The following is a 27,232-nucleotide window of genomic DNA, read 5'->3' on the forward strand; positions in this document are numbered from 1 at the left end:
GTGTCTTTTTACTGGCAAATTGAGTCCATTGGTATTAATGGATATTAATAACCAGTGATTGCTGTTTCCTGATATTTTTTTGGTGGTGGTGGTATTGTGTGTGCCTTTCCCTTCTTTGGTGTTTGCTGGGATTATCTATTGCCTATGTTTTTGTGGATGTTGCTAACTTCCTTAGGTTGGAGTTTTCCTTCTAGTACTTTCTATAGGGCTGGATTCGTGGATAAGTATTGTTTAAATCTGGTTTTGTCTTTAATATCTTGTCATTTTCATCTATGGTAATTGAGAACTTTACTGGGTATAGTAGTCTGGGCTGGCATCCGTAGTCTCTTATTTTCTACTTAATGCCTGTCTAGGATTTTCTGGCTTTCATTATTTCCATTGAGAAGTCAGGTGTATTTCTGATAGGTCTGCTTTCATGTATTACTTGGCCTTTTTCCTTTACAGCTGTTAATATTCTTTCTTTATTCTGTATGTTTAGTGTTTTGATTATTATGTAGCAAGGGGACTTTTTTGTGGGGTCTAGTCTATTTGGTGTACTGTAAGTTTCTTGTACTTTCATAGGCATGTCCTTCTTTAGGTTGGGAAAGTTTTCTTGTATGATTTTGTTGATTATATTTTTTGTGACTTTGAGATGAACTTCTTCTTCTTCTTTTATCCCTATTATTCTTAGATTTGGTCTTTTCATGGTATCTCAGATTTCATGGATATTTTGTGTTAAGAGTTTGTTGGAGTCAACATTTTCTTTGACTAATGAATCCATTTCCTCTATTGTATCTTCAGTGCCTGAGATTCTTTCTTCCATCTTTTGTATTCTGTTGTTTGTGCTTGCATCTGTAGTTCCTGATCATTTACTTAACTTTTCCATTTCCAGACTTTCCTTGGTTTGTGCTTTCTTTATTGCTTTTATTTCAGTTTTCAAGTATTGAACCCTTTCCTTCACCTGTTTAATTGCTTTTTCTTGGTTTTCTTTAAGGAATTTGTTGATTTCTGCCAATTTTTGTTTGTCTTTTCCTCCATTTCCTCAAGGGAATTTTTTATATCCTCTTTAAGGGCATCAATCATCTTCTTCAAGTTATTTTTAAGGTGATTTTCCAGGTTCATGAGGGCCACCCTTTGCCTGCCACTCCTCCCTGAAGTCCTGTAATCCTATCATACTGATTGCAGTTCCTGTTCCCTGCAGCCGCTGTTCTAGATTTGCTCACAGTCCTCGCTGCTTTCCCCCTCCCGCCAAGCCATCCGGTAGTTACTTACCACACCTTACCTTTCATTTCATCTGTAATCTCTACCAGTTCTCACCTCCTTACCTGATTTCAGAAGCAAGTTGCTAGATAATTATTAGTTTGTCTTTCTCGATCAGCCTACAACTCCCCCCATCTCCTTCCTCTCTTTATATTGCTTTACTCTTCTAGATAAACATTACCAGTCTGTTATCACAACTGAAGTTGCTCTCACTTACATGACCTGCTTGAAGAACTCAGCAGTCTCTTATTCCTTCTTGTGACATTTGCCATAGCTTTTAATAGTTTTAGACATTTTTAATCTTTATTTTGTTTTTTATATCAACTGATTACTTACATTCTGATTATTTCATTTATTAATTTCATCTATGATTCTCAAATCAGATTTCCTGATTACGAGTTCCCCCTCCCCCAGGTTCACACTTGTATGTCTGTCTATACTTTATTTTAGCGGGAAGGTTGAAAAGCGATGCTTACTGGTATGTAAAGTGCTTGCCGTGCCTTTTCTACAGAAATGCTAACCTTTTCCAAGCCGAGCCCATTGCCACCATCCTTCTTCCCTTGCCTAAACCCGCTTCTCTTTTGAAGATCTCTCCTAACAGCTCTCCTCCTGATTGGACCCACTGTTCTGTTTCAGGTCACATCTCTGGAAAGGATTATCAGTTTATCCTTTGTTGATGTCCTTTTGCCTTCTGATTAGCCTGCTTCACAAACACCTATTTATACAGTAATCTTTGGTTCCCAGTGAAAGGTAGCTAGTGAGTGGTGTTCTTGCTGTCTACCCCAGCCAGGGAAGTTCAGCTTCTCCCGGAGCTCTGCGGTACTTTGTATATTGTCCTGTCTTGTGCTTGTCATCTTATTAGCAGTTATCTTGTTAGTTGTCTGATTCCCAAGACGGAGTTCATGAGAGCAGACTGTACCATCTTCATCTGTTCTTTGATGCCATGGCAGTTGGGTGCATTGGATTGTCTGTTACATTCCAGATAGCTTCAGATAAAGGGTACTTGGAAAATCTAAAAACAATGTTAAATTGTAGCACAATTGCCTAACTTCATTTTCTTTCATTAAATAACCATGTCTATTTTAGAAGAAATATAATGAACAAAAGCATAAAATGAAAGCAACCTAAAATTATAGTGTAGCATTTTGAATTTAGGACCTTGTGCATGTTAGGCAAGTTCTCTATTTTCTTCCTCTTTCGTCCTTTCATTTTTTCCTTCCATTGTCATTTTTATTCTGTGAGAATTTCATACATATAATGTAATTTGATCAAATCCACTTTCCTTTTCTTTTCTTTTTTCTGATTTCTTCCCTGTCTTTCCCATTCTAATTTGCTTTTATGTGTTCTTTTTAAAATAGAGTATATTATAAATTGGTGCTCAGTATGGTGGTGCATGCCTTTAATCCCACACTCAGAAGGCAAAGATATCTAACTCAGAGGCCAGCCTGGTCTTCATAGTGAGCTCCAAGACAGCTGTGGCTATGTAGAGAGACTATGTCTAAAAAAAAAACAAAGAAAAGTTTAGTATCAATTTAAATGGCTTTCAGTATTCCCTTATGTGGCTGTATTGGTCTTTCTTAAAATAAAAAAGTTATTAATTTATGTATATGGGTATTTCACTTGCATGTATATCTTTGTACTACATACATGCTTGGTGTCCTAGGAGGCCAGATGACAGTGTGGAAGTGGAGTTAAAGGTGGTTGTGAACTACTGTGTGGGTGCTGGGAATTGAATATGGGTTCTCCGGAAGAGCAGTTAGTGCTCTTAAACACTGAACCATCTCTCCAGCCCCCAGATGTATTGCTCTTATGTCAGTCTCCTGTTACTGTATTTTAAAAGAAGTTTGGCATTATTTGGTATTATAAATAGTGAGATGAATAAACTTGTATTATAAAAATATATTTCACACCATGTTGATAGTAGTTTCTGTCCTGCCCAGTCCTGCAGCCATTCAGTCCCAAAGAAACACACAGAGGTCTACATTAATTATAAACTCGTTGGCCTATTAGCCCAGGCTTCCTATTAAGTGATTCTTACATTTTTTTCTCTCTCTTTCTTTCTTTCTTTCTTTCTTTCTTTCTTTCTTTCTTTCTCTCTCTCTCTCTCTCTCTCTCTCTCTCTCTCTCTCTCTCTCTCTCTGCCTTCCTTCCTTCCTTCCTTCCTTCCTTCCTTCCTTCCTTCCTTCCTTTCTTTCTTTCTTTCTTTCTTTCTTTCTTTCTTTCTTTCTTTCTTTCTTTCTTTCTTTCTTCCTTTCTATTCTTATATCTTACAGTAACCCGTAACATTTGTCTGTGTTAGCCACATGGCTTGGTACCTTTTATCAGTGAGGCATTCTCATCTTGCTGCTTCTGTGTCTGGATGATGACTGCAGACTGAACCTTTCCTCTTCCCAGAATTCTCCTGTTCTGGTCACCCCATTATACTTCCTGCCTGGCTACTGGCCAATCAGCGTTTTATTACAAAGTACAACTGACAAATCTTTACAAAGTACAAGACTGTGGTCCCACAGCAACACCAGGCTAGTGCCTTTATTTATCCAACGATATATGGTGAGATGTTGTCTCAAAAAATAAAACAAATCCAGGCCTGGTGTACACCTTTAATCCCAGAATTCAGGAGGCAGAGGCAGAGACAGGTGGCTCTCAGTGAGTTTGAGACCAGTCTGGTCTACAGAACAAGTTTCAGGACAGTCAGGACTGCACAGAGAAACCCTGTCTTGAAAAACCAAACCAAAATAAAAAACCCATAAGCCAGGAGCTCAGCAATTAAGAGCATTGACTAATCTTCCAGAGACCCTGGTTCAGATGACCACAACTATCTGTAACTAGTTCAAGGTGATCTCATACTCTCTTTTGGCTTCCATAGGCACATGGTACANATAAAATAAAAATAAATATATTATAAATACATATAAAATAAAAATAAATATTTCTAAAAAATAACCATAAGTAAGAAGATAATATATCCTCTGTTTTGTTTTGTGTGTTACCTTTTTTGGCGAAGGGGGTCTTGTATACTACAAGTTTGCCTCAAGTTTACAATTCTCCTGCCTCAGCCTCTGGATTGCCAGAATTATAGGCATGTTCTATCATGCTGGTTCAGGCTTATATGCACATCTTTAAGAAAAGTTTTTAGATCTGGAACTGTGGGGTCAAAGGATATGAATAGTAAGCTTAGTGAATAGATAGATCCATTGCTAAATCTAAAACCTTTTGTTCCAAATACTTTAGTCTTATAACCAGAGTTGAGAGCATAGAAGCCATAGATGTTTCCACTGTTTGTTAAACAGATGTGGACATTCTCACTGAAATTCTATAAGGTACTTTCTTTAATCCCTTAATTTTGTGATGTTTTCCCACAGATTCTCAGAACTTGTGCTCTGCCGTCCTGAAGTCACCATCATGTTCTCTGTCCTGGATATTCTTTTTAAATATAACCCTATTGTTAGCAAAAGGCCGTTCCAAGGGAAAATATCGTTAATACTATATTTAGTGTCTGGAATCTGATTTCTTAAAAATCTGATTTCTTAAAAATGTTTATTTTGCCTTTTTCCTCTGCTAAAGGTACAAAAGAATGCTACTGAAGTGGGTAGCCTGTGTTTTTTGTAGACTTGTTTGCTTTTTCTGGCAGACCCACCCAGGTGACCTGAGCCAGTAAACACCTTCCTTAGTTTTTTTTTTAGAATAACCAATTGTGGTTTTCCTAAGCCGTGGCCTACCTTTAGCCGATTCGAGTGCCACTGTATTCTCCATGCCTTGATAGTGGTGATAGGAATCATTTTTAGAGGTGGTGACTTCTTATACAGTCGGGATCTAAAACCTCACTCTAGTGGGAAGGGGATCTTGTCTCTGTCTTTTCCTTAAGTCCTCATAGTTCCTGGCAGGGAAGCTTTCTTTCAGGCTGTTTTGTGATTTTATAAACTGCCAAAGCAACCTTAGTTTCAGGCAGGGTTTGTATCTCAAGTCAGGCAGGAACACCCTAGGGCAGGTATGTTTGCCTTCCATCCTGGTTGCTAGAACTTTCTTACATTGTTGGTTCTTTATACTACTAGTATGGGAAGGTAAGGATGCAGGATTTGACCATTTCTTCATGGCAAAAAGAAAAGGACTGTGGTGGTTTGAATAAAAATGGTCCCTATAGGCCCATATTTTTGATGTTTAGCCATAGGGAGTAGAACTGTTTAAAAGGATTAGGAGGTGTGATCTTATTGGAGCAGGTGTGGTTTTGTTGGAAAGTGTGTCTTTGAGAGTAAGCTTTGAGGTTTCAAAAGCCCAGGGCAGGCCGGCCCAGTGTGTCTCTCTCTGCCTGTAGATCAGTTACTTCTCCAGTGACCTGTGTGCTACTGTGCCGCCATGATGACAAGGCCTAGCAAAGCCCCCAATTAAAATTTTTTTTTTTAAATCAGAGTTGCCTTGGTCATGGTGTCTCTTCACAGCTATAGAACAGTAGCTAAGACAAGGACCCAGGAGTATTAACTGATTTGAGGGTCTGTGGTCCCCAAGGATCGTCTTTCACAGCAATGTCAGGCTGATAGTGGATGTCTAAGCCATACCAACTACCTCCTTAGGTCTTGGCCAGACCTGTACTTGGTTCTCTTGAAGGCGCCTTTGGACTTACTAAGTCAGTCTTCTGTCTAAGCTGAGGTCTGAGTTCTTTGTCTTCTCTTGCTCATCCCTGGAGTGGTGGCTTTGGCCCTTGGATAATCCTTTCCTCAGAGGGCAAACTAATTTTCTCTTCAGCAAGCCAGAGGACCAGGTGTAATTCCACCCTTCTCACTCTCAAATGTACTGCCATAGGGAGACAATGAAGAAAGTGATCTTTGCTGCTCTCAGAGCAAGACCCTGAACCTGGCACCTGTTTTCATTACTGGCCTCTGAAGTCATTGGAGACATTTTTGCTCTCTCCCTGGGCCAGCTGCTGCGTTGGGATAGTGGTAGCAACTGGCTGTCAGAGAATCAGGTCTGCTGCACAGAGAACCTGTGTATTCCCACAAGGCACTTCCTTTCTGTGTCCCTCACCTGCTTGTCTTCACAGTTCATGTGGTGAGTGAGCAGCCAGAAGTCATCTTTCCCCTTAAGATGATGACACCGTGGCCCTCATCTCTCAGGAGGAGATACTGCCCTTTCTTTTTCCTCCTCTCTCATTATAAGTTCTGTGACCCCAGTCCCTAGTCAGTGTCTAGTACCCCAGTGACTGTTTAAAAAGAGTGCTTGGGGTAAACTCTGTGATCAGCCGTCCAGATTTAGTATCGCTGACCAGACAGGCAAGTTCCCTGTGGGAAGAGGATCTTTGTTTAGGAGAAGGATTGCTTCACATGGAGTTTTGGAGCCACTTATTTCCAGAGGAGCCTGGGAAGCTGTGGCAAGTCCAGGATGATTTGTTCTCTCTTCATAAGCCTAGTCTAGAACTTTCTTTTCAGTCCCAATTCTGCTGGCACACTGGCTCCCCATTCTCAGGAGCAGTATCCTCAGTTTGACTCAGGGCTTCATGTCACCTGGCTTCTGTCTCCAGGGCAAGACATTCCTTTTGATCAGTCACTCCATTATTGAGAGTCAAGCCAGAAACCATCAGAACCATACCCTGTGTTTGGATTCTACACTTCCTGATCTGGCTGCATCTAGTCAAGCTCCACTCAGCTGTTAGGTGTCTGTGTCTTTGTTAAGGCTGTGGGAGACAGCGGAGCCCTTTTCCCTTTGTCAGCAGCTGGCTAGTGGGTGCTTTTGGGTTGCCAGATCTGAAGCCATCCACATTTGTCTGTCTGTGTCTGAAACTTAGAGAGAATCTCCTTTACCACCTGAGCTAACTTCACTGTACACCTTTGTGAGACTTAGCACAGGATAAAAGCCGAATAGCTGCAGAGTGTGTAGAGCTTTTTTGGACTGTGTTACTTTGAAATACCCAGTTTCTGGAGAGAAAGGCCCCTGTCTCCAAGAATGCAACTGGAGTCCCGACCATTTCACCCTGCTCTCCAAAGAGCCCTCGGCTGGAACCACCACTCATTCGGTTATTCCAAACATCCTTGATTTTGTTTAATTTTTATCTGATAAAATTTTGTTAAACAATTTTATGGTGCAACACACAGAGGAAATGACAAAGCAGCGTGCTGTCTTTTAAGTGTGCTCAGTTTAAGTCAGCTGTTCCTGCAGTTGGATTGCTGCTGCGTGGCTGCTCTCCTCCTGGAGGCGGGAGGAGTATCTGAGGGATGTAGACCCAAGGACTCAGGTCTTCCCTGACTGCTTGACCCACTCTATTCATATCTTATTGTGTTAATTGCTTAACCCAGAAGAGGTTCTTATCTGAGATCAGCTCAGGACATCTTTACCTGAGGTTCATTGACCCCTCTCCATTCAGTTAATAAACATTTTATTTTATTTTATTTTGGTTTTCAAGACAGGGTTTCTCTGTACTTTTGGATCCTGTCCTGGGACTTCCTCTGTAGACTAGGCTGGCCCTGAATTCACAGAGATCCACCTGCCTCTGTCTCCCTAGTGTTGGGATTAAAGGCTTGCACCACTACCTCCTGGCTCAAAACAAATTTGAGTAGAGGTGAATATGTGGGTTTTTTTGTTTGTTTGTTTTTGGCTAGGAAGGACTATCCTTAGCTTTTGTCAGCTTCTCAGTGGTGTTTTCAATGAAAAGAAATTAAGAACTAGCATTTTATAAGCATTTGGGACTCTTGTCCACATAGCTAGTTAGTGGCAAAAGTGAATCTTGAGATAGTCTCTGAATTTAAACTTTAACTCTAGTTTTTTTTTTTTTTTTTCTCTTCTCCCCACTAAACACTATTGCCTGTTCTTTTCCTGGAGAAAAAGTAGAATGTCTCCAGAAGACCAAAAGAACCTAGGTTCTGTGTTTATCTTACTCGGTCTACAGCTGCTTCCATAGACAAAGAACCCAGTTGCCATGAGTGAATCAGGGAGTTTGCCTATTAGACTCTGTGATTGGCTTTCCCCCGCTTCAGTGCTGGAGATGGAATCTAATACATCATAAAATCTATACTTTTCTTTTTTTTTTCACTGTATCCTACTGTTTGATTCTTTATCTTAAAGCATTAAATTCCTATTTATCTTGCCCACTAAGTTACCTTTTGAGAAAAGTAATTAGGTATTTAAGTTTCCCTTATGTGAATCTTGATGCTTAGATTTCTACAGAGTGGTTGGCTACCTTGCTGGGATATGAAAAAAAGCTGAAAGTATGTTTGCTTTATGAAATCTGCCCCTTTACCGTGTGATATTTGCCTCAGAGTTTCTGTTGTGATGATATTTTTTGTGATGAGTGTGGCACTCTATAATTTTTGTTCTCAAATGCTGATTGGACCTTCAGTTGGTGTACTGGAGAGTGTTGTTCAAGCCAGAGGAGCAGTAAATCCCAGCAGAGCCTGGGCTGGGGTCTAGAGGGAAGGTGGCTGATGGCAGGCTGGACTAGTTATGGTCTCCTGACTCTTTTGCACAAAGGAGGGGCTAACTTCTGCGGGGAGGTATTTCCGCTCACTGCAACAAATGAGGGTACACAAAGGGCTGTAATCTAATGAGGCTTCTCTGGTGATGTCACTTGTACTCGTGGTCAAAGTCCAGTTCTTGGGAGCTAGCAGTCCGGGAATAGACTTCAGTTGGTTTGTTCATTCTCAGTCCTCAGCTGTCACTGCACCATGGTGCCTACTTCCAGCCACTGAACCAACACAGCTGGGCCGGGACATGAACGCTTACAAGTACCAGAAGTTCCTGGAGGGACTCAACAACCTTAGAGGTACTCAGGCTGCCCTCGCTGATTGTGTGAGCGCTGGTGGATGAGCGTGCTTGCAGTGGAGGTGGGGGTGGAAGCCTTTACTTTCTCTTACAGGCAAAGGAAGCCCTCTTAGCCAGAGCTGCCCCCTTCATGTGTTTAGGTAGTTAAATGTGGAAGGAAAGGCTTGTGAACACCTCCCAAGTTAAGTTAGAAGAGAATGCCTTGAGGCATTTTAGCAGTATCCTGCTGCTCTCTTGCCTGAGTGGGTGTCTAAGAACTGTCCCCTAATCTTCTTGAGCTCAGCAGGACTCGGGCCATGCCCTGTTTTCTCTGAGACTGTTGGCAGTGTAGGTGGAGGGCTCTTGCTACCTGGCCCTGCAGCCTCTCCTAGGTATTGCTAGGTTTCTTGGGCAGGGGTTTCTAGCCATATGAAGAAAACAGGGAGTGGGCAGAGTGGCTGAGGAAGAAGCATGGATTGGTGGACTATAGTGACTTCAAAAATATGAATCAATGATTTTTCTGAAGGGGACAGCTTTTTATTAAAATGATATTTTAAAGAAAAGAATAGTTTGTTTTGTACCATTGACAAACTCTTTCCTGACTATTGATAAAAATAATCCATGCAGCCAGCGTGATAGTGAGCATCTTCAATCCTAGCACTCAGGAGGCAGAGGCAAAGGCAGAGGCAGATTGATTTCTGTGAGTTCTAGGCTAGCCAAGACTACATAGTAAGTCCCTGTTCTGTTCCCTCTCTGCCTCCCACCCCAAAGTCACTCAGATATGACAATGCAGGATTCTTTTGGCTATTATGGCGGAAAAGGATTGAACTCCTTTACTTTCCCTTCTCTGGTTACCAGATGGTTCTATTTCCCTGTGTCAAGGAGCATGGATGTCTGGCCATGCATCCCCTTTCATCAGGAGTCAGGATCCTGGACTCAGAATAAGCATGGTGTGTGGAGGAAGGAGGATGGTTAGAAGGAGGAAAAAGTAAAGGGTCCTTTTCAGGAACAGAGGAGTGGCTGACAGGGTGTGGGTAGGGTTGGTAGACATTTTCCCTTCTTTTAAAGGCTGTCTAGGAAACATGAGAGACGTGCTGTGTGCTCTGAAGGGATGGGTGCATTGAGATCCCTAATCAGAAATGCTGTGGAATCTGAGACTTTAAGTGCCCTATCAACACTCAACACACTTTCAGTTTCAGAGTGAGCTGGGTCATTGGATTTAGAGATGCTTAGTTAGTAAAGTATATGTAATTTTATTTCTTTCCCTGAGACGGGTTTTCTGTGTAGCTTTAGAGCCTGTCCTAGAACTTGCTCAGTAGACCAGCAAGTGGCTTCAGATTCACAGAGATCTGCCTGCCTCTGCCTCCCGAGTGCTGGGATTTAGGGAGTATGCCAACACAGCCTGGCACATGTAAGTATTTTTAAAAATTAAATCTGGAACACTTTCCCAAGCATTTCAATATAAAAGATAGTTAACCCATAAAACTATAAAGTACTATGGTATTGGTACTATTTTCTGTTTTCTCTCCGTGTATCTCATGCAGCTTTATTACTATTTTTTCTTCCTTTAAAACTTCAGTAGTTTGCACCCATTCCTTTTAGGTTTATCATATATCAGATAGATCTTCGCAAGAAAGAGTGACATTAATTATTCTCATTTCCCTGTCCCGGGAAGTCTTTTGTTTCTGTTATGTTGAGAGAGTCTTACCACATACTCCACACTGACCTCAAATTGGTGTTCCTCCTCCCTCCGCCTTCCAAGGGTCATATATGCCAGGCACCATGTCTGCCTCAAAGGAAGGCTGAAGAGGGTAGAAGAGTGGTTTCTTAATCCAGTCCCATTTAGAAGAGGGGACAGGAGTCAGTGCTGTATTTCAGCAGGCCTCCCCATCCTGAGCTTTGTCAGGGTCTTCAACAAAAGATACAAGAATGTATCCTTGTCCTTATAAAATCCCAATGTTCTTACTCTGCTGTCAGTCCTAGGGGACTCTCTCTCTGTCTGTAGGCATGAAATCTACTCACAGAACAGGAGCCCCCACCGTTCCCTTTCCTGCAAAATTCAGGCAGAATGATCAAAGGTCACATGCACATTCCCCGAATTAAAGAGACTCAGAGTAGAAATCTCAGGCCATTCTTGGGTGGTCCCTGAGCTTTGTTGCATAGCTCTTCTGCCCATTGGTGTAATCCCAGGGCATTCTCAAGATGGACCTGTGATGGCATGGTCGGGAACTATAGGGAATTTACTTGTCCATAGACTTGGAAAGCGTAACTTAAAAAATATTTTTTTATTTTTGAGACAATTTTACTTTGTGATTTCTGGCTGACCTCAAATCACAGGTATGTCTGCCTCTGCTTCCCAGGTGTGGGAGTCAAACTCACAGGTATGTCTGCCTCTGCTTCTCAGGTACGGGAGTTAAAGGCGTCCACCACCATACCCAGCATATGTTTTTGCTGCTGCTTTCTGTTAAAGAATTGGAGGAATAGTTAGCCGCATTAGGATGGCCCTGTGACTCAGATTTAGCAGTGTATTTCTTAGTGTGCTGGCTAGTGTTTGTCAACTTGATACAAGCTAGAGTCATTTTGGAAGACTGAACCCTAATTAAGAATATGTCCAGACTGACTAGTGGGTAAACTTGTGTTTCAGTTTCCTGATTGATGATTGATACGGGAGGGCCCAGCTCACTGTGGGTAGTGCCACCCTGGGGTGGTGTTCCTGTGTACTAGAAGGAAGGTTGAGGAAGCCATGAGATGCAAGCCAGTAAGCAGCCCTTCTCCGTGGCTTTTGCTTCAGTTCCTGCCTCCAAGTTTTCTGCCCTCAGATCTGGCTGTAACTGTCTTAGATGATGGACTACAAATTGTAAGATAAAATAGAATCCCTAACTAAGCAAGACACTGGGGTTCTCAGCAGATGCTTGTCAATCGTGTGTTTTCTCAGCCCACCAGTACGCCCTCCACGCCCACTTCCTTTTAGCCCATTTGTACTAGGAATGAGTAACACTGCTAGGAATGAATGAGCAACAGGCGAGTTGTACCTGTCATAGGGAGTGTCCTACATGGGGCTGAAGTCAGAGAACGAAAAAATCACAGCGGCAGCAGCTTCTTGTACTTTCTCTGTTCCAGATATTGGGCTCTCTAAGATGGACTCAGAAGTACTGATTACTTATGAGCCTTAAGCACACACACAGACACACTCATTTATTAATTCACTCATTCATTCATTCATGTACACTTATTGCACTTATCCAAAGTGAGATAGGGTTCACCAGATGTTACTTCTAATACTTCTGTGTGTTTTTCCTCTCTTCTCTCAGGGCAGGCTGGCTGGATGTGCCCACCTTCCTCCCTCCCTCCCTTCATTGAGACAGATAGGTTGGCTTTAGATTCCCTATATAGTTGAGAATGACCTTAAATTTCTGATTCTCCTGGCTCTACCTCCTGAGTGCTGAGATTAACCCATGTAGCACATGGTTTTAGGAAGAACTGGGCATCAAACTCAGGACTTCGTGTATGCAAGACAAGTAGTCTGCCAAGTGAATCACATTGCCAGCCCTTAGGGATTTCCTTGGATCACAGAATTCTTGTATGCTTTGGTCCAGGATGAACTAGATCAGATCACATCATGTGTTACAAGTTCTAGCCTGCTACCGATCCACATTTTTGTCTCCTGGATCTCCATATGGAGTCAGTAGGATGGTTGAGATCAGCTGCCTGCAGTACTGGTGGTACCAGTAGAAACGGTGAGCACTCAGCAAATGTCAATTACTGACTGAGCTACATAATCTATCCTTAATTTGGCTGACCTCAGGATAGGGATCATTCAGCCTACTAAGGTAGTAACAGTACCATGCCAGCCAAGAACATGGCTACTATTACTGTGTTGCTGACCACATGATGTAGGCAAGAAAGCCCATTGCTGATCAAGTGCACGCACCTTTATCCCAAGAGAGCAGCAGTATGGTGCTTTGGAGGGAAAGTAATAAACCTTTTCATACTTCCTCCCTTGAACTTTGTTTCTAATTGTTTAGTCACTGCTATTTGCTCTTCTCTCTCTGTTTCTGTCTCTCTCTGCACATGCGTGTGGTAAAAAGTCTTTATAGCACAAAGTATACAACACAAATCAGTTTCTCCGCCAGGCAGAGTGCGGTGCAAACTACTGCTTCTGTCAGACTGTAGGTGTGTTGACTTGCTGTGTAGCTTGAGTATGGGAACAGTTGCTTTCCCTTTCTTTTATCATCTGTATCTTCGTGTGTTCCTGAAGTGCTGACCAAAAGAAGTAATTGGCTCCCCCTCTTCATTCAGTTGCTGACTTTTGCTTTTCTGGACATGGTTCATCTTGTAGCCATTCTCCCATCTGGTAGATAACTGTTGAGGGGAGCCCAGTGGGGACTAGAGACCCTGCAGATGTTATTTTGACGTTCTAGTCCCCTATTTCCTATGCCTTTGGTGGAGGTGGGTGGCAGGGGTGTGTGCTTTCCCAGGATTGGAGTGGATTATATTTCATTGCTGCTGCTGTTTAAGAACTTTAACTTACATTTCTCAAGTCTGCCACAGTCTGTACACTGAGGCTCTCATAGGTATAAGCTGAATCGTTGGCTGAGTCCTGTTCTTTGGCTCAGCTCAGGCCTATGACTTGGTTTGTGATTGGGGATTAACTAAAGGAACAGAGATGGAGTGATGAGAAAACGCTCTGTCTAGACTTTGCTGAGCACACGGGGACTGTGGGAAGGGACGGGTTTTTATTTGCAGCCTATTCCAGCGCAGTGCTTGTTGCACTTACCCGTGCTGTTCTGTTGAGACAGGGTCTCACTGCTAGACCACCACCCTGGCACCTCTCCCCTCACCCTCCTCATTACCAGGATATGACTTTCATAGAGCTCCTTAGTCATTTAGCAGTTTTAAGTAATTTTGGTCAAAAATGGTATTACTTTTGTAGCCTAGGAGTGAGCACATTTAATCCTAACTTGGGAGGCAAAGGCTGGTGAATCTCTGTGAGTTTGAGGCCATCTTGGTCTACAAAGAGGGTACCAGCCATATTCAGTGAGATCCTGTTTCAAGCAAAACAAAACAAAAATGATATTAATCAAGATATAATAAAATCCAGTTTCAAAATAAGTTAAAACACTGCCACTGAACACATTGGAAGGCACTGCTTATCTGTAGCTAGCTATAAGAAGGGCCCAAGTATCACACAGTATCAGTGGAAAAGATGAGCTGGAGGTGCACTGTAGTGGAGAGTATTTGCCTGGAATGTATGAGGCCCTGTATTCGAACCCGGCACCAGGGTTTAAACACAAGTGACTACTGAGGAGTGAAACAGACTTTTCTTAGTGTTACTCCTTTGGTATAATTTGCCAAATGACCTTTCATATTAATTTACAACCTTATTTACATATCTACGTAGTCTGACAGTCAAGAAGCCTGTCTCCCGTTGCCACATTTGAGCAATCAGGACAAGCCTTAGCACTCGTACCTGTACGGAGGTGTCCCCCTTCTCTGACACAGTTGATAGGGGCTGGGGAGATGGCACAGTGGTTGAGTTCTTGCTGCTGCTCAGCAGAAGCTCTGGGTTCTGCTCCCAGCACCCACATGCTGACTTTCAACTGTTCTGGGAACTGGTGCCCTCTTCTGGCCCCCTCAGACATTAGTCACACACCATATGCATTAAAACATACATGCAGGTAAAAAAAAGACCTAAAATTTTAAAAAAATCTTTTAAAAAGGTATTATTAATATTACCTTTTTAAAAAGTAAAGAAAAGGCATGGCTAATAAGATAATAAGAAACTCAGTACAAAACTTAGATCATAATGATAGATACACTATATGGGAAAATAAGAAACAAAATCACCAAGACTCTATACCTTCAGTTACTATTCTTATGTTGTCATGGTTCCATCTACTTTTTCCCTAGCCACACATATTTGTATATTTCTTGTTATAATGTGAGCATTTTTAATAATATATTTTTATTTTATGTTCATTGATGCTTTGCTTGCGTGTCTGTGAGGGTGTCAGAAGCCCTGGAACTGGAGTTACACACAGTTGTGAGCTGTCGTGTGGGTGCTGGGAATTGAACCTGGGTCCTCTGGAAGAGCAGCCAGTGCTCTCAACCTCTGAGCCACCTCTGTATCCTCAAAGAGAATAATCCTATGCCTTTATTTTCTGCAGCATCCCCCTCCCCAAGACAGTGTCTCACTGTGATGTTCCAGATGTCCTGGAACTCATTATTGTAGACCAAGCTGGCCTGAATGCATAGAGATCTGTTTTCCTCTGTCTCCCGAGTCCTAGAATTAAAGGCATGTGCCACCACACACACCTGGCCTTACAGGATCACCTTTAATACCAGGTACTAAGGTAATTTTCATGTAACATTTTCTAGTTGTGGGAACAAATATAATATGTATCTTTTATTTCTATAATATGGCAATGAACATCCTTGTAAATGATTTTTTTAATGCTTTTTTGCCATTCTTTTGGACAGATTTGTAGAATGGAATTATTGGGTCTTAATACATCTATTCAAAGCTCTGAATATTGGTTGTTGGTTTTATTTTACCTCTAAAAGCCATTGAGAAGCTAACAGCAGGATACCTGTAACATTGAGTGCCCTTCTGATGGATTCCAGTCTCTTTTCCTCTAGGGAGAGTCCTGGCTTCAGGCTTAGTGGCCAGCTGGCTCAGATGTTTTATTATCCAGTTAATTTCATGGTGGGACAAGTGCCAAGTTTCTCACTTAGTCAGCGTCTCCCACATGTCACCATCATATCATTGTGCTGTTTTACTCTGAAGGTTCGCTCTCAGCAGCTCCTATCATTTATCAAGCTTCAATTATGTTTCCGATTTTATTATTCCTTTCTCTTATGCTGGGGAATGATCCACTGATGTTGAATGGGAAACTGCAATACCAAAAATGACCTAGTCAGTGCTGTATGGAAATCCCACACTGGGACCTTGAGTGCTAGCTACCAAACTGAGGTTCCCATTGTATGCCCTTGGAACATAAACCTGGTAAAGCTGGGAAGGCTAGCCAGCTTGGCCTGCTATCATAGGCGGACAGATAACTGGTTTATGGTAGGTGCCTATTCTTCAAGTGAGAATTTTAAAATCAGCACATTATTGGTCAAGTGCAAATCAGCTTCTATTTCTTGAGTAGAAGTATACGCTGATGAACATACACATACAGACAGGACACTATGGGTTTGCCTCCAAGTTGACCTCCTGTAGCAGATAATATGATTTTTTTTTTTGACTGATGACAAATTAGGTTTTTACCTATTGGAAATTGGCATGAGGTGTGCCTGAAAGAAGCTGTGTACGTATGTGTGGCTTTGGGATCCAGCAATAGAGCCTGCACAGCAGCCGGGTTAGTGGAAAATGGCTTGAGTCACTGACAGGATTGCATCCTTCCCAATGAGAACCGTCTGCCCCTCCCATTCCCAGAGCTCTTAAGCAAACCTGTCACAATGGCTTGATTCTCTCCACTGCAGGAACTCTGTTCACACCTTTTACTGTACTAGGACCTGTAAGACACTGTACCTGTTTGAATGGCTTGCAAACTAGTGTGGCTGCTGTGATTAAAAGTGTATATCGTGGCTACCTGGTCTGTGAAGCTGGCCATTGTAACTGTTTTACTTTTCTGCTCCTCAGGCAAGCTTTATTTATTAAAATGCAAATAAAATGCCACGATAGTGTTTGTGGAGTGTTTTTCTTTCTTTTTAAATTTTTATTTAGGTCTGTGTCTTTTTTTTTTAAAGGTATGAGTGCTCTGTATGCATGTATGCCTGCATGCCAGAAGAGGGGATCAGAACCCATTATAGATGGTTGTAACCACTGAGCCAAATCTCCAGCCCCCCCCCCCCCCCCCCCCCCCCCCCCCCCCCCCCCCCCCCCCCCCCCCCCCCCCCCTCCCCCTTTTTTTTTTTTTTTTTTTTTTTTTTTTTTGGTTTTTCGAGACAGGGTTTCTCTGTGGTTTTGGAGCCTATCCTGGAACTAGCTCTTGTAGACCAGGCTGGTCTCGAACTCACAGAGATCCGCCTGCCTCTGCCTCCCCAGTGCTGGGATTAAAGGCGTGCACCACCACCGCCCGGCCTTCCTTCCTTTTTTAAAGATCTATTTATTTTTCTGCTACATGTATACCAGTGTTCCATGTGTGTATACCTGATATCTGTAGAGGTCAGAAGAAAGCATTAGATCCCCAGGACTGGGGTTATAGATGGTTGTGTGTGCTGGAATCGAACCTTGGTTCTCTTCAAGAACAATACGTACTTTTGACCACTCAGCCATTTTCAAGCTCCATCTTTTTTTATGTCTTTGTGATTGAATTTAGGACTCAGCACATCTAAGTAATACTGTTCAATTGAATCACATCCCCCATATACCTTTTTTCTGACTAACTGTACAGTATCCTAAGGGGTAAGGTGTTCTGATGAGGTGACAGGCCTATGTTTAAGTCCATGTTTTTGGGTTTGTTGGCTCAGTGACCTTGGCTAGTTGGTTTTTGTTTTTGTGTTTTAGTATGTTTTAGTATGTACGTAACCCAGGATGGGCTGAATTTAAGGAAGTCTGAGTGCTTGGATTATAGATGTGACCCATCTAACCACCTCCCTCCCTACCCCTACCCATGCCCAGTGCTGAGGATTGTATCCAGGATATTGTCTATGTAAAGCAAGCATCTTATTACTGGGTTTTAAAACCCTAGGGCCTTGAAATGAGTATTTTCAACATTAGGCTTAGACTTGACTTGTTCTAGTTTTTGACAGTCGTGTTAACATTCTTCTAGCCTGCGAGACCAGAAACCCTGGAGACAGTGTTGACTCTTCTCCCTTCAACAGCCCTCTTTTCCAGTCTGTCATTGAGTTCTTTTGTTGCTTCAGAATGTTTGTTAAATCTACTCAGAAAGTCCAGTTTTGTTTTTAAAGATTTCTTGTGTTCTGGTTCCTTCCCACTTGATCAGCCTTCCTTACATAATTTCCTAGAGTACACTCACAACCCGGATATGTTCAGTGTCCCCTACGCATTCCTCTTGCCTTTTCCTCATAGTTCTTTTTTAATTGTTATTTTGGATTTATTTTATTATTTTTGTGTACATGAATGTTTTGCACCACATTCATGCCATAGAGGTGGTGAACCTTCATGTGGGTTCTGGGAATTAACCTGGGTCCTTTGCAAGAACACGTGCTCTTAACCACTGAGCCATCTCTCCAGACCAGTAGTTCTTTTTTTAAAAATTGCATTCATTCATTTGTTGTGGTGTATACTTATGCCATGGTGCACAAGTGGAGATCAGAGGACAAGTTGAAGGAGTCAGTTTACTTCTTTATGGGTGGACTCCAGAAGCTAGGCTCTTATAGTCTTATACTAGCTCAGCTGAAATGCTCATACTCGAGCCATCACTAGGCAGAGTGGCCAAAGTTAGTGACTTTGTTTCATTCAACAGATATGTAGAAACACCTACCATGCCTGAGGCCTCTGCTGGGCAATAGGATCCGCCCGGCAGTAAAGAACACAGTAACAAGACTGATTATACTGTACATGAGTAGGTACTAGTCAAAGACTGTTGATGAATTTGATTTGAGGAAATCAGTCAGGACTCTTAAGTCAGGGGAAATGACAAGAAGGAGAGCTTAGGAAGTAAGGAACCTATGAAGCAGTCCTTATAGGAAGAGGGTGTTCAGTGGCCCATCTAGGAGTGGTTTGTCAGGTAGCCGTGGTAGTTTAGTGTAGGTATGAGAGATGCACCAGCGACTACAATGAAAGTATTTCCCCTTGTAGAACTTTTTTCTATTAATCTTTTAGTACTTTTTTTCTTATATAATTTATTTATTTTTATTTTATCTGCATTGATGTTTTGCCTGCATGTGTGTCTGTGTGAGGGTGTCAGATCTTGGAGTTACCAATAGGTATTAGCTGCCATGTAGGGGCTGGGAATTGAATCCCGGTCCTCTGGAAAAGCAGTCAGTGTTCTTAGCCGCTGAGCCATCTCTCCAGTCCCAGTGTTTTTTAAAGGTTTACTTTTGGTATTTTTTTTTTTAAATTTATGTGTGTTCTCTGACCACAGAGGCCAGAAGAGGTTGTCAGATCTGGAGTTAAAGGCGGCTGTAAGCTTCCTGATATACATTCTGGGAACTAATGCAGTTCCTCTGGAGGAGCAAAAAGTTACTTTAACTACCCAAGCCATCTCTCCATTCCAAGAGTCATTTATTAAAAAGGGAAAGTGCTTAATGTTAGTTGAAGTCTGTCATAGGGCAGCAGTGAAGGAGTTAATCCTTGGCTGTGTCTCAGGGCTTTGTTGAAACAGATGTTTTTTTTGCCCTAGGGATTAGTGGTCTGGGCTGAGAGACCTGTCTCACTGTTCCCTAGCACACACACCTGTCCTTCTGGGCTTGACTAAACTATGCCGCTTGTCCCCCTCAGTAAGGAAGTACTTGTTTGCAGGCTTGTGATTGTAACTGTAGCTCTGACTATGTGATTTTGACACTTTTTTTTATATTTATTTACTTCCAACATTGTTCAACAGAGTCCTCCTATTTATTTGTTAAATATTTTATTTTATGTTTGTGTGCACCACATACATGTAGGAACATGCAGAGGTCAGAAGCAGTGTGAAGCCCTTGAAACTGAATTACAGATGTTTGTGAATTGCCATTTGCGTTCTGGGAATTGAACTCAGGTCTACTCCAACTAGAAACCCTTTAAGCAGTCACTACTCCAGCCAAACCACTGGCAAACACTAAGCTGCTTTCTGATTTCCTATTCTGGGTATTTTATTTAATAGACTCATGGGTTTTGTTTTGTTTTGTTCTGTCCTGCCCCCCTCTCCCCCCAAGACAGGGCTTCTCTCTGTAACAGCTCTAACATCCTAGAACTTGCTTTATAGACAGAGATCCTCCTGCCTCTGCCTCCTGAGATTAAAGGTATATGCTACCACTGCCTGGCCTCGCTCGTGGTTTTTTGCAACTAGTTTCTTTCAGTAAGTGTCTTAGGGTTTCTGTTGCTGTGGTAAAACACCATGAGCAATAGCAACTTTGGTTAAAAGGGATTATTTCTGTTACCCTTTCATCCGAGTAATAGTTCATCCTCAAGCAGGGCAAGAACCTGTAGTCAAAGGCCATAGAGGAGTGCCAACTACTGGCTTGCTTCTTATGGTTTGCTTTGCCAGACCGTGGAACCTGGGACTGAATTGTGCCTGACTGAACTACACCCTTCAGTCCATGAGCCTTTGCTACTTAGGAGTAAGACTAGGTCCTATTTCCAGAGGCCCGAGTCACGTGGGGCCATATTACCATATAGCTTAACACCTGAAGCATTGGTGCCATTGCAGATATTAAACACACTTTAACTTAGGCTGCTTTCCCCAGGGGTTTCAAGGCCAAGCTGAGACTCCCCAAACATGGCTACTCTTGTTCACCACCTGAAGTTTGAGCTGTTACTCTTGCCTTTGCTCATTTAGCCTCCCGATAGTTTTGCTCATAGTTTCCTGGCAAAGCAGCAAATGGGAGGGTGCTTGTTGTCTGGGTATAAAGACTTCAGGGACCCCTTAATAATAACGTTATAGTGCTCATTAGGGGTGGGGCTGGAGTGTCACAGATTGGAAATTTAGAATCGCGTTTCTTAACCTTCTTCAACCAGTCTATTTCTTCTCCCTTCCCTACTCACCCATTTAAGAAAATGACCACCTGCTGCTTCTCGAGTGGGAATGAAACCTAGAGCCTTTCTTAGCTCCATCACTGTGTAGCCCTGGGTGGTCTGGAACTCTATCTGTGCCAGGCTGGTCAGAACTTTCAGAGATCCTCCTGCCTCTGCCTCCCAAGTGCTGGGATTAAAGGGGTGCACTGTCATGCTTACCTTCCATCCTCATTTTATTTAAAGCAAACAAATAAACATTTTTTCAAAAGAGTTTTGAGATGGGCACTCAGGAAGACCTTGAAATTGAGATTTCCTGAGTAGTTCAGATCAGACCTGACCTAGCTAAATTTTTTTCTGTGCTTCTGGAAAAATGCATACCACCAAAGGCCATTAAGGACTATGCCTTTAAACTCACTGTTAAGTGGAGAAAGCTCTGGAACAACTGGTAAATTTTAACCATTCACTTAGGAAAATGCTAAAGCAGGGAATTGTTGATTTGGGATGAGGAGCTAGTGTGAATGCCAGGAGCTAGTCATGATGGCTGTCCTTCTCTACCTGCCACTTGAAGCAGCCTTTCTTTTGGGCCACCACCCCGCTTTCAAATCATGACTTGGAGACTTGTTAGTTATGAATGCTCAACTTTATCTTATGCTTGTCCCATGACTCTTATAACTTCTTTTAACCCATTTTCCTTCATATATGTTTTGCCTCAGGGATTTTTACCTTTCTTTCATTTTGTATGCCCTACTCCACAGACGGCTGACCGGCTGCTGGCCCCAGATGTGTCCTTCATTCTCCCTTGTTTCCCCGTCTCTCTGAGATTCTTCCTATTTATTCTCTCTGCCTGCTAGCCCCACCTATCCCTCTACTGCCTAGCTATTGGCCGGCCATTCAGCTTTTTATTAGACCAATCAGGGGCCTTAGGCAGGTAAGGTGAAACAGAACACATCTTTAGGTAACTAAACAAATGCAGCATAAACAAAAGCAACGCCTTTTACATAGTTAAAGTACTATTCTGCAACATAAACAAATGTAACACCCTTTACACAGTTAAAGTACTATTCTGCAACATAAACAAATGTAACACCCTTTACACAGTTAAAGTAATATTCTGCAACATAAACAAATGTAACACCCTTTACACAGTTAAAGTATTATTCCCCAACAGCCACTTGTTGCTTTTTTCTTCTTTCAATGTCAGTATTTGGTTGTTCTATGTCTTTGGGTCTGTTATCTCTGTGCACTTGAAATCTTTTGAACTGTAACAATTACAGGAAGGATGGAGGGAATGGGACAGACTACAGGTAGTAGGATCTAGTTTTAGTCTCTCTTTAGAACCTGGTGTTAGCCAAAGGCCTAGGATTTACTGGCTGAAGGCTGTGTTTGTTTTCTAGTGGGCAGGCTTTACTGAGGGGTTATAAAGGCTCAAAGCACAGACCATTCCCACAAGCCTAACATTTTCATATTTCTTTCTGTGCCAAAGAATCTTTGGTTGCTGTTAAGAATAAAGAGTTTGTCTGTGGAACTACCAAGGCCTTTTGTCTGCCAGAAGAAAGGGGCTTTTGAGTAAGGCCTTCTTTGCAGTTACTTTTTCCTTCTTTCTTCTTCTTAAACTGCTATGGGGAGATTGCAGTGTGTCTGTAGGTGCTGTGTGTGAGCGGCGTGGGGAAGGAAGGATAGCTCAATAGTCTTCAGTGCCCTCTGCTGCCCATTCTTGCAGATGAAGAGCAGCAGACTCTTCTGACTCTTGATGCTGGCTTCTTCTTGCCCTTTTGCGCTTTCATGAAGTCTGCCTCAGACAGCAGTTCCCGTAGGTCCTGAAATACTGATATAACCCTGTACCACAGTGCACAGTACCAAAGCTTAGGGTGACTTTGGGCTATATATTTAATCTCAGAATTTCATGGTTACAGTGTGGTGGGTTTTTTTGTTTGTTTGTTTTTAATTTTATTTATTTATTTATTTATTTATTTATTTATTTATTTATTTATTTATTTGAGACAAGGTTTCTCTATGTAGTTTTGAAGCCTGTCCTGGTATTCGCTCTGTCAACCAGGCTGGCCTCAAACTCACAGAGATCTGCCTGCCTCTGCCTCCCAAGTACTGGGATTAAAGGTGTGCACCACCACCAATGGACCATTTATTCATTTATCTGTTTGTTTGTTTGTTTGTTATAGATTGTATGTGTGTTGTTTTGTTTTTAGATAGGGTCTCATGTAGCTTGAAGAATTTATTCTTTGGCAAAAACAGTTTCTGAGAACTGCACGATGGAAGTGGTTATGACTAAAGGTCATTTATTCTCCCTTTCTCTGTAGGCTGAAGACAGTGATGGAGAAAGAGTTATATTGTAAATAAATTTTAGAGTGTTTATGTCGAGATCCAATGCAACGTTCCTTTATTTGAAAGCTGTTGTTGATGGTAAATCAGTTTCTAACACTGTAATCTACCTGTCACCTTATTTCTCCCCTGCCCCACTTCATTTTCTCAAGATAGGGTTGTCTGTGTAGTCCTAACTGTCCTGGAGCTCTCCACGCAGACAAAGCCAGCCTTTAACTCATAGATCTGCCTGCCTCTGCCTCGGAGTGCCACCACACCTAGCATTACACCCTCAGTTTTTGTCTGAGGGTAGTGATGGTTCTTTTCCTTCATAAAAACCTGAGCCAAAGTACTAAGGAGGGCTCCCTAGCCCTCCCCTCAAAACAGTAAGAGGCTATTTCTCAGAAGGAGCAGGCTTTCTCAGGACTGAGACTGGGCCCAGTGATTGCTACCAGGTTGAGGGAGCGTCAATGCTGGGGCATTGGATTTACCTGGCCCATGTCTCCAGACTACTTTATGAGCTGTTGTGGACACCCCCCTCCCCCAGCCAAATGGCTAGAAGTGGCTTAGGAAGTGATACAAATTTAGGTCTTTTACCTCTTTCTAATTTTTTCTATATTGCCTTTAGCATTTATTCATTTATTTAGTGTGTACATATATGTGTGCCTATGGAGGTCAGAAAAGAGCTGTGGGAGTCAGTTCTCTCCTTTCATCATATAGATCCAGAGGATCCAATGCCCTCTTCCAGTTCTGCAGGCACCAAGTATGCGTACAGGCACTTGGTTTACATACATACATGCAGGACAAATACACATATACATAAAATAAAAATAATTCTTAATAAACACACAGACATGGTTTTGACTATATGATAGGGCAGAACTGAAACATCATGTAAAAGAAGGGACATTTTATATTTGAAAGTAATCTTACACTGAAACAGGCACAGGGGAACTGACACTTGAAGTCTCAGAAGTGACTTCTCCTCAGCACTACTTAAATACTTTCCCTCTTTTTTTATCAGATTTGGGGGAAAAAGGGAAAAAAATGTGTGCTGTGATTTTTCTGCTGTTCTTCTTTAATTTTTTAAAATTGCACTTATCTGTTGTGGGTATACATCCTCTGCGGCTCAGGTGGAAGTCAGTTCTTTGGCTAAATGGGCTCCAGGGATTGAACTTGGGTTCTCAGGCTTAGTGACATATATGTATGTATTGACTGAGCCACCTCACTGATCCCGCTTCCTGCTGTTTTTCTGTTTTTAGTTTTCACTTCTAAACCCATTTCATAGCTAAGTTTGTTGTAATTCTTAGATCTTTTTGGGTGCTGGAGATGGACCTCAGTCAGGTCTGTAGACCAAACTGGCCTTGAACTCAGAGATCTGCCTGCCTCTTCCTCTGTAGTGCCGAGATTAAAGGTGTGAGCCACCACTGCCCAGCTTTCCTAAGGCTTTCTAAACAAACTGCATAACTTCACCCAGCTCACATTCAGGATCTTTAAAGAAGTCTTGTGGGGGGTTGGAGATGTGGCTCAGAGGTTAAGAGCACTGACTGCTCTTCCTGAGTTCAAATCCCAGCTCACAGCTATCTGTACCGAGATCTGGTGCCCTCTTCTGGCCTCCAGGCATGCACGCATGCAGAACACTGTATACATAATAAATACATAAATATTTTTTTTTTTTTTTTTAAGAAACCGGGCAGTGGTGACTCACGCCTTTAATCCTAGCACTTGGGAGGCAGAGGCAGGCAAATCTCTGAGTTTGTGGATAGCCTGGTCTACAAGAGCTAGTTTCAGGACAGCTAGGACTGTTACACAGGGAAACCCTGTCTCAAAAAAACAAAAAAGAAGTCTTGTGGGGGCCAGGTGGTGGAGCACACCTATAATCCTAGCACTGTGAGTTTCAGGCCAGCCTGGTCTACACAGCAAGTTCCAGGACAGTCTGTTTACACAGAGAAACTGTCTGGAAAAACTAGAAAACAAAAAACAACAACAAAAAAAGCAGTCTTGGGGGACCCATATAGCCTTTTCCATTTTAGATTGTAGTCCTGGCACCTATTTCCACCTTCCAGGCCCTCTGCTCCGCTGCCGAAAAGGTCTTACAAAGGGCAGTTTCTATGCAAGGCTTTGGCACGCAGACAGCGACCTGGAGGGAAGGCTCTGCATCTAAGTAGCTGTGTCCTGTCAGTTTTCTAGGTGGCCTTGGTCAGGTAGTGTTTCTCTAGGGGGGCTTTCCAGGTGGATGGTAACATGCCGAGAGCCACCTTAGTCCTTAGCAGCTGGTGTTTAACAAGAGCATCCGAGAGCTAGCTTTCCAGGAGCCACCCACCTATCATTCAGAACATTTTCAATCCTGATGGAGAGGAAGGAGTGCTGGTGGCAGAGGTATTTGTGTTCATAGAGGAAGACGGAACTCTAGTACTTATGCCTCCCCCTTGCTGGGCACTGAACCCTGGGCCTACACACGCTGTGTAAATTCTACCACTGACTCATGCCAGTGTCACCTGGTGATAGTCAGCTCAGGAAATGGCTTTGGGGAAGTGTCTCCGTTTTGCTCTGCGCTGTTTACTTTGGTATCGTGAGCAGCAGCTGTAGTAAATGGAAGAGCCATTGCCCCCAAAGTGCATGGAGGTAGCTAGCTCTCAGTGACCCAAGCCTCAAGAATCATTTGAATGAACACAATGCTAAAACCCCCGCAGTCAGCTGGTTCCAAAGAAAAGTTGTACTGCCATGGCAATAACGCTCCCCATTGAATGAGTAAATGGCAATTTCCAAGAAGCTGTGTGGTAGTTATTTCAGTCAGGTTGAGAAATGGGGAATGGTGGGGGATGTGGAGAGGGGAGTCTCCACAGAATGGAGGCTGTCAGGGAAACGGTCACTCCCCACAGGCTTTTATTTACAGATTCCTGGGGAGGAAGGTTTTGGAAGTGCACAGAGCTGGCCAGTGAACTGGCTCCATTATTAGCTTTCTTTTAAGAGAAAGGAAAATCTAACACTCACTGCAGAGGGCTCCTGTGTTAAATTCATCCTAAGGCTGAAAAGAAGAAATAGAAATATGTGTGTGTTTTCTCCTTGCCTTTCGTCCTGGCACACTCACCTCGTGAGTGAGTGCTCAGCATTTTCTTCTCTTTTTCCTTTTCTGTAGTTCACCCCACTGGGGCAAATAGTTGCTGGAATTGGCGACATTCTTTCCCAAAAGATTCTTGATGCATGAGGGCCACTGAGGTTTATTTTTAAATTCTCTTGATGGAGGGAAAGCAGCTGGCCTCAGTGAATTCCCCTGTGGAGGCTTCCAGCTGCCCAGACTCCCCGCATCCTTACCAGGCACATTCCATCGCTCCTAAGGCCTGACCCTCAGGAGTGAAATGCTGGCATCTCTTCTGGAATTTCTTCTTACAGCAAGGCCGTGGAATGAATTAGGTGTCCCAGTTGAGAAACTTCTGGAACAGGTGGCTTGTGACTTTACTCTAAAACTTCCGACTGGTGAAATGTTTTGTAGATCTAGACTTATCAGAAATTCCAGTCACCTTTCTTGTTTCTTGTCCTCCTACCACCCTCCTTCTTTTGAGATAGGGTCTTAATATGCAGCCCTATCTGGCCTGGAGAGGTGGACCAGGCTGGCCTTGAACTCCAGAGATCTTGCTTCTGCCTTCCCAGTGCTGGGATTAAAAGTGTGTACCACTATCTCCTGCATTTGCTATCTCTTGATTGTCTCTCAAGTTCCTTCCTAGGGTCTTCTAGGAAGCTGTCTGTTGGAGGTGGAATATGAGGAGTTAAACCACAGTGAACTTGTAGAGAATGATTAAACAGAGATTAAGGAATAATTTAACTTCTTTTTACAGGGGACAGTTGGAAATCACTAGCGGAAGAAGACTGATGTTTTGACCGTCTTTATATCTTTGTTGCCAGGACTGCCTGCCCTTATTCAATTTCATTTTTTAGCAGCAAGGTGAACTCCCACACAGACTTATTTTGCGGGGGAAGGGGTTCTAGAAATGGTTTCTCTGTGTGATAACAACTCTGGCTTGGAACTTCACTCTAAACACCAGACTGGCCTCCAGCTCAGAGATCCACCGGCCTATGTCTCCCTTGAGCTGGGATTAAAGGCATGCGCCACCATGCCCACCTTCAAATAAGACTTCTTTACTGATGTCCATCGTCATTTTTACTCATTCCTCCTGTTCTTCCACCCACATGCTGTTCTAATTGTTCTAAGAAAACCAGCCATACACAGAGCAGTTTGGGTGGGACTCAGCTGCCCTTTGTGTGGTTTCATGAAGGCCTTCAGGTGAATAGATAGGGTGGGCATATTGGGGAGCTTTGGAATTGGTGGGA

General features: G+C 42.7%; 1 protein-coding gene across 8 annotated transcripts in view; it reads left to right on the forward strand.

Annotated features, from left to right (window-relative positions):
* The window catches only part of Macf1 (microtubule actin crosslinking factor 1), a 329,723-nt gene that overhangs the window by 64,385 nt on the left and 238,106 nt on the right, over positions 1 to 27,232 (forward strand). Inside the window, exon 1 of one of the 8 annotated variants that reach the window (XM_050161306.1) lies at positions 8,917 to 8,986. The exons of the other annotated variants lie outside the window; for them this stretch is intronic. Coding sequence (XP_050017263.1) covers positions 8,935 to 8,986 — 52 coding nt within the window. The 5' untranslated portion in view covers positions 8,917 to 8,934. Of the gene's footprint in view, positions 1 to 8,916; positions 8,987 to 27,232 lie in introns of those variants that run through there. 8 annotated transcript variants of the gene reach the window in all.

This window comes from Alexandromys fortis, unplaced genomic scaffold, assembly GCF_014885135.2.
Source record: "Alexandromys fortis isolate MF-2015 unplaced genomic scaffold, M_Fortis_MF-2015_v1.1 scaffold_122, whole genome shotgun sequence".
Taxonomy (NCBI): Eukaryota; Metazoa; Chordata; class Mammalia; order Rodentia; family Cricetidae; genus Alexandromys; species Alexandromys fortis.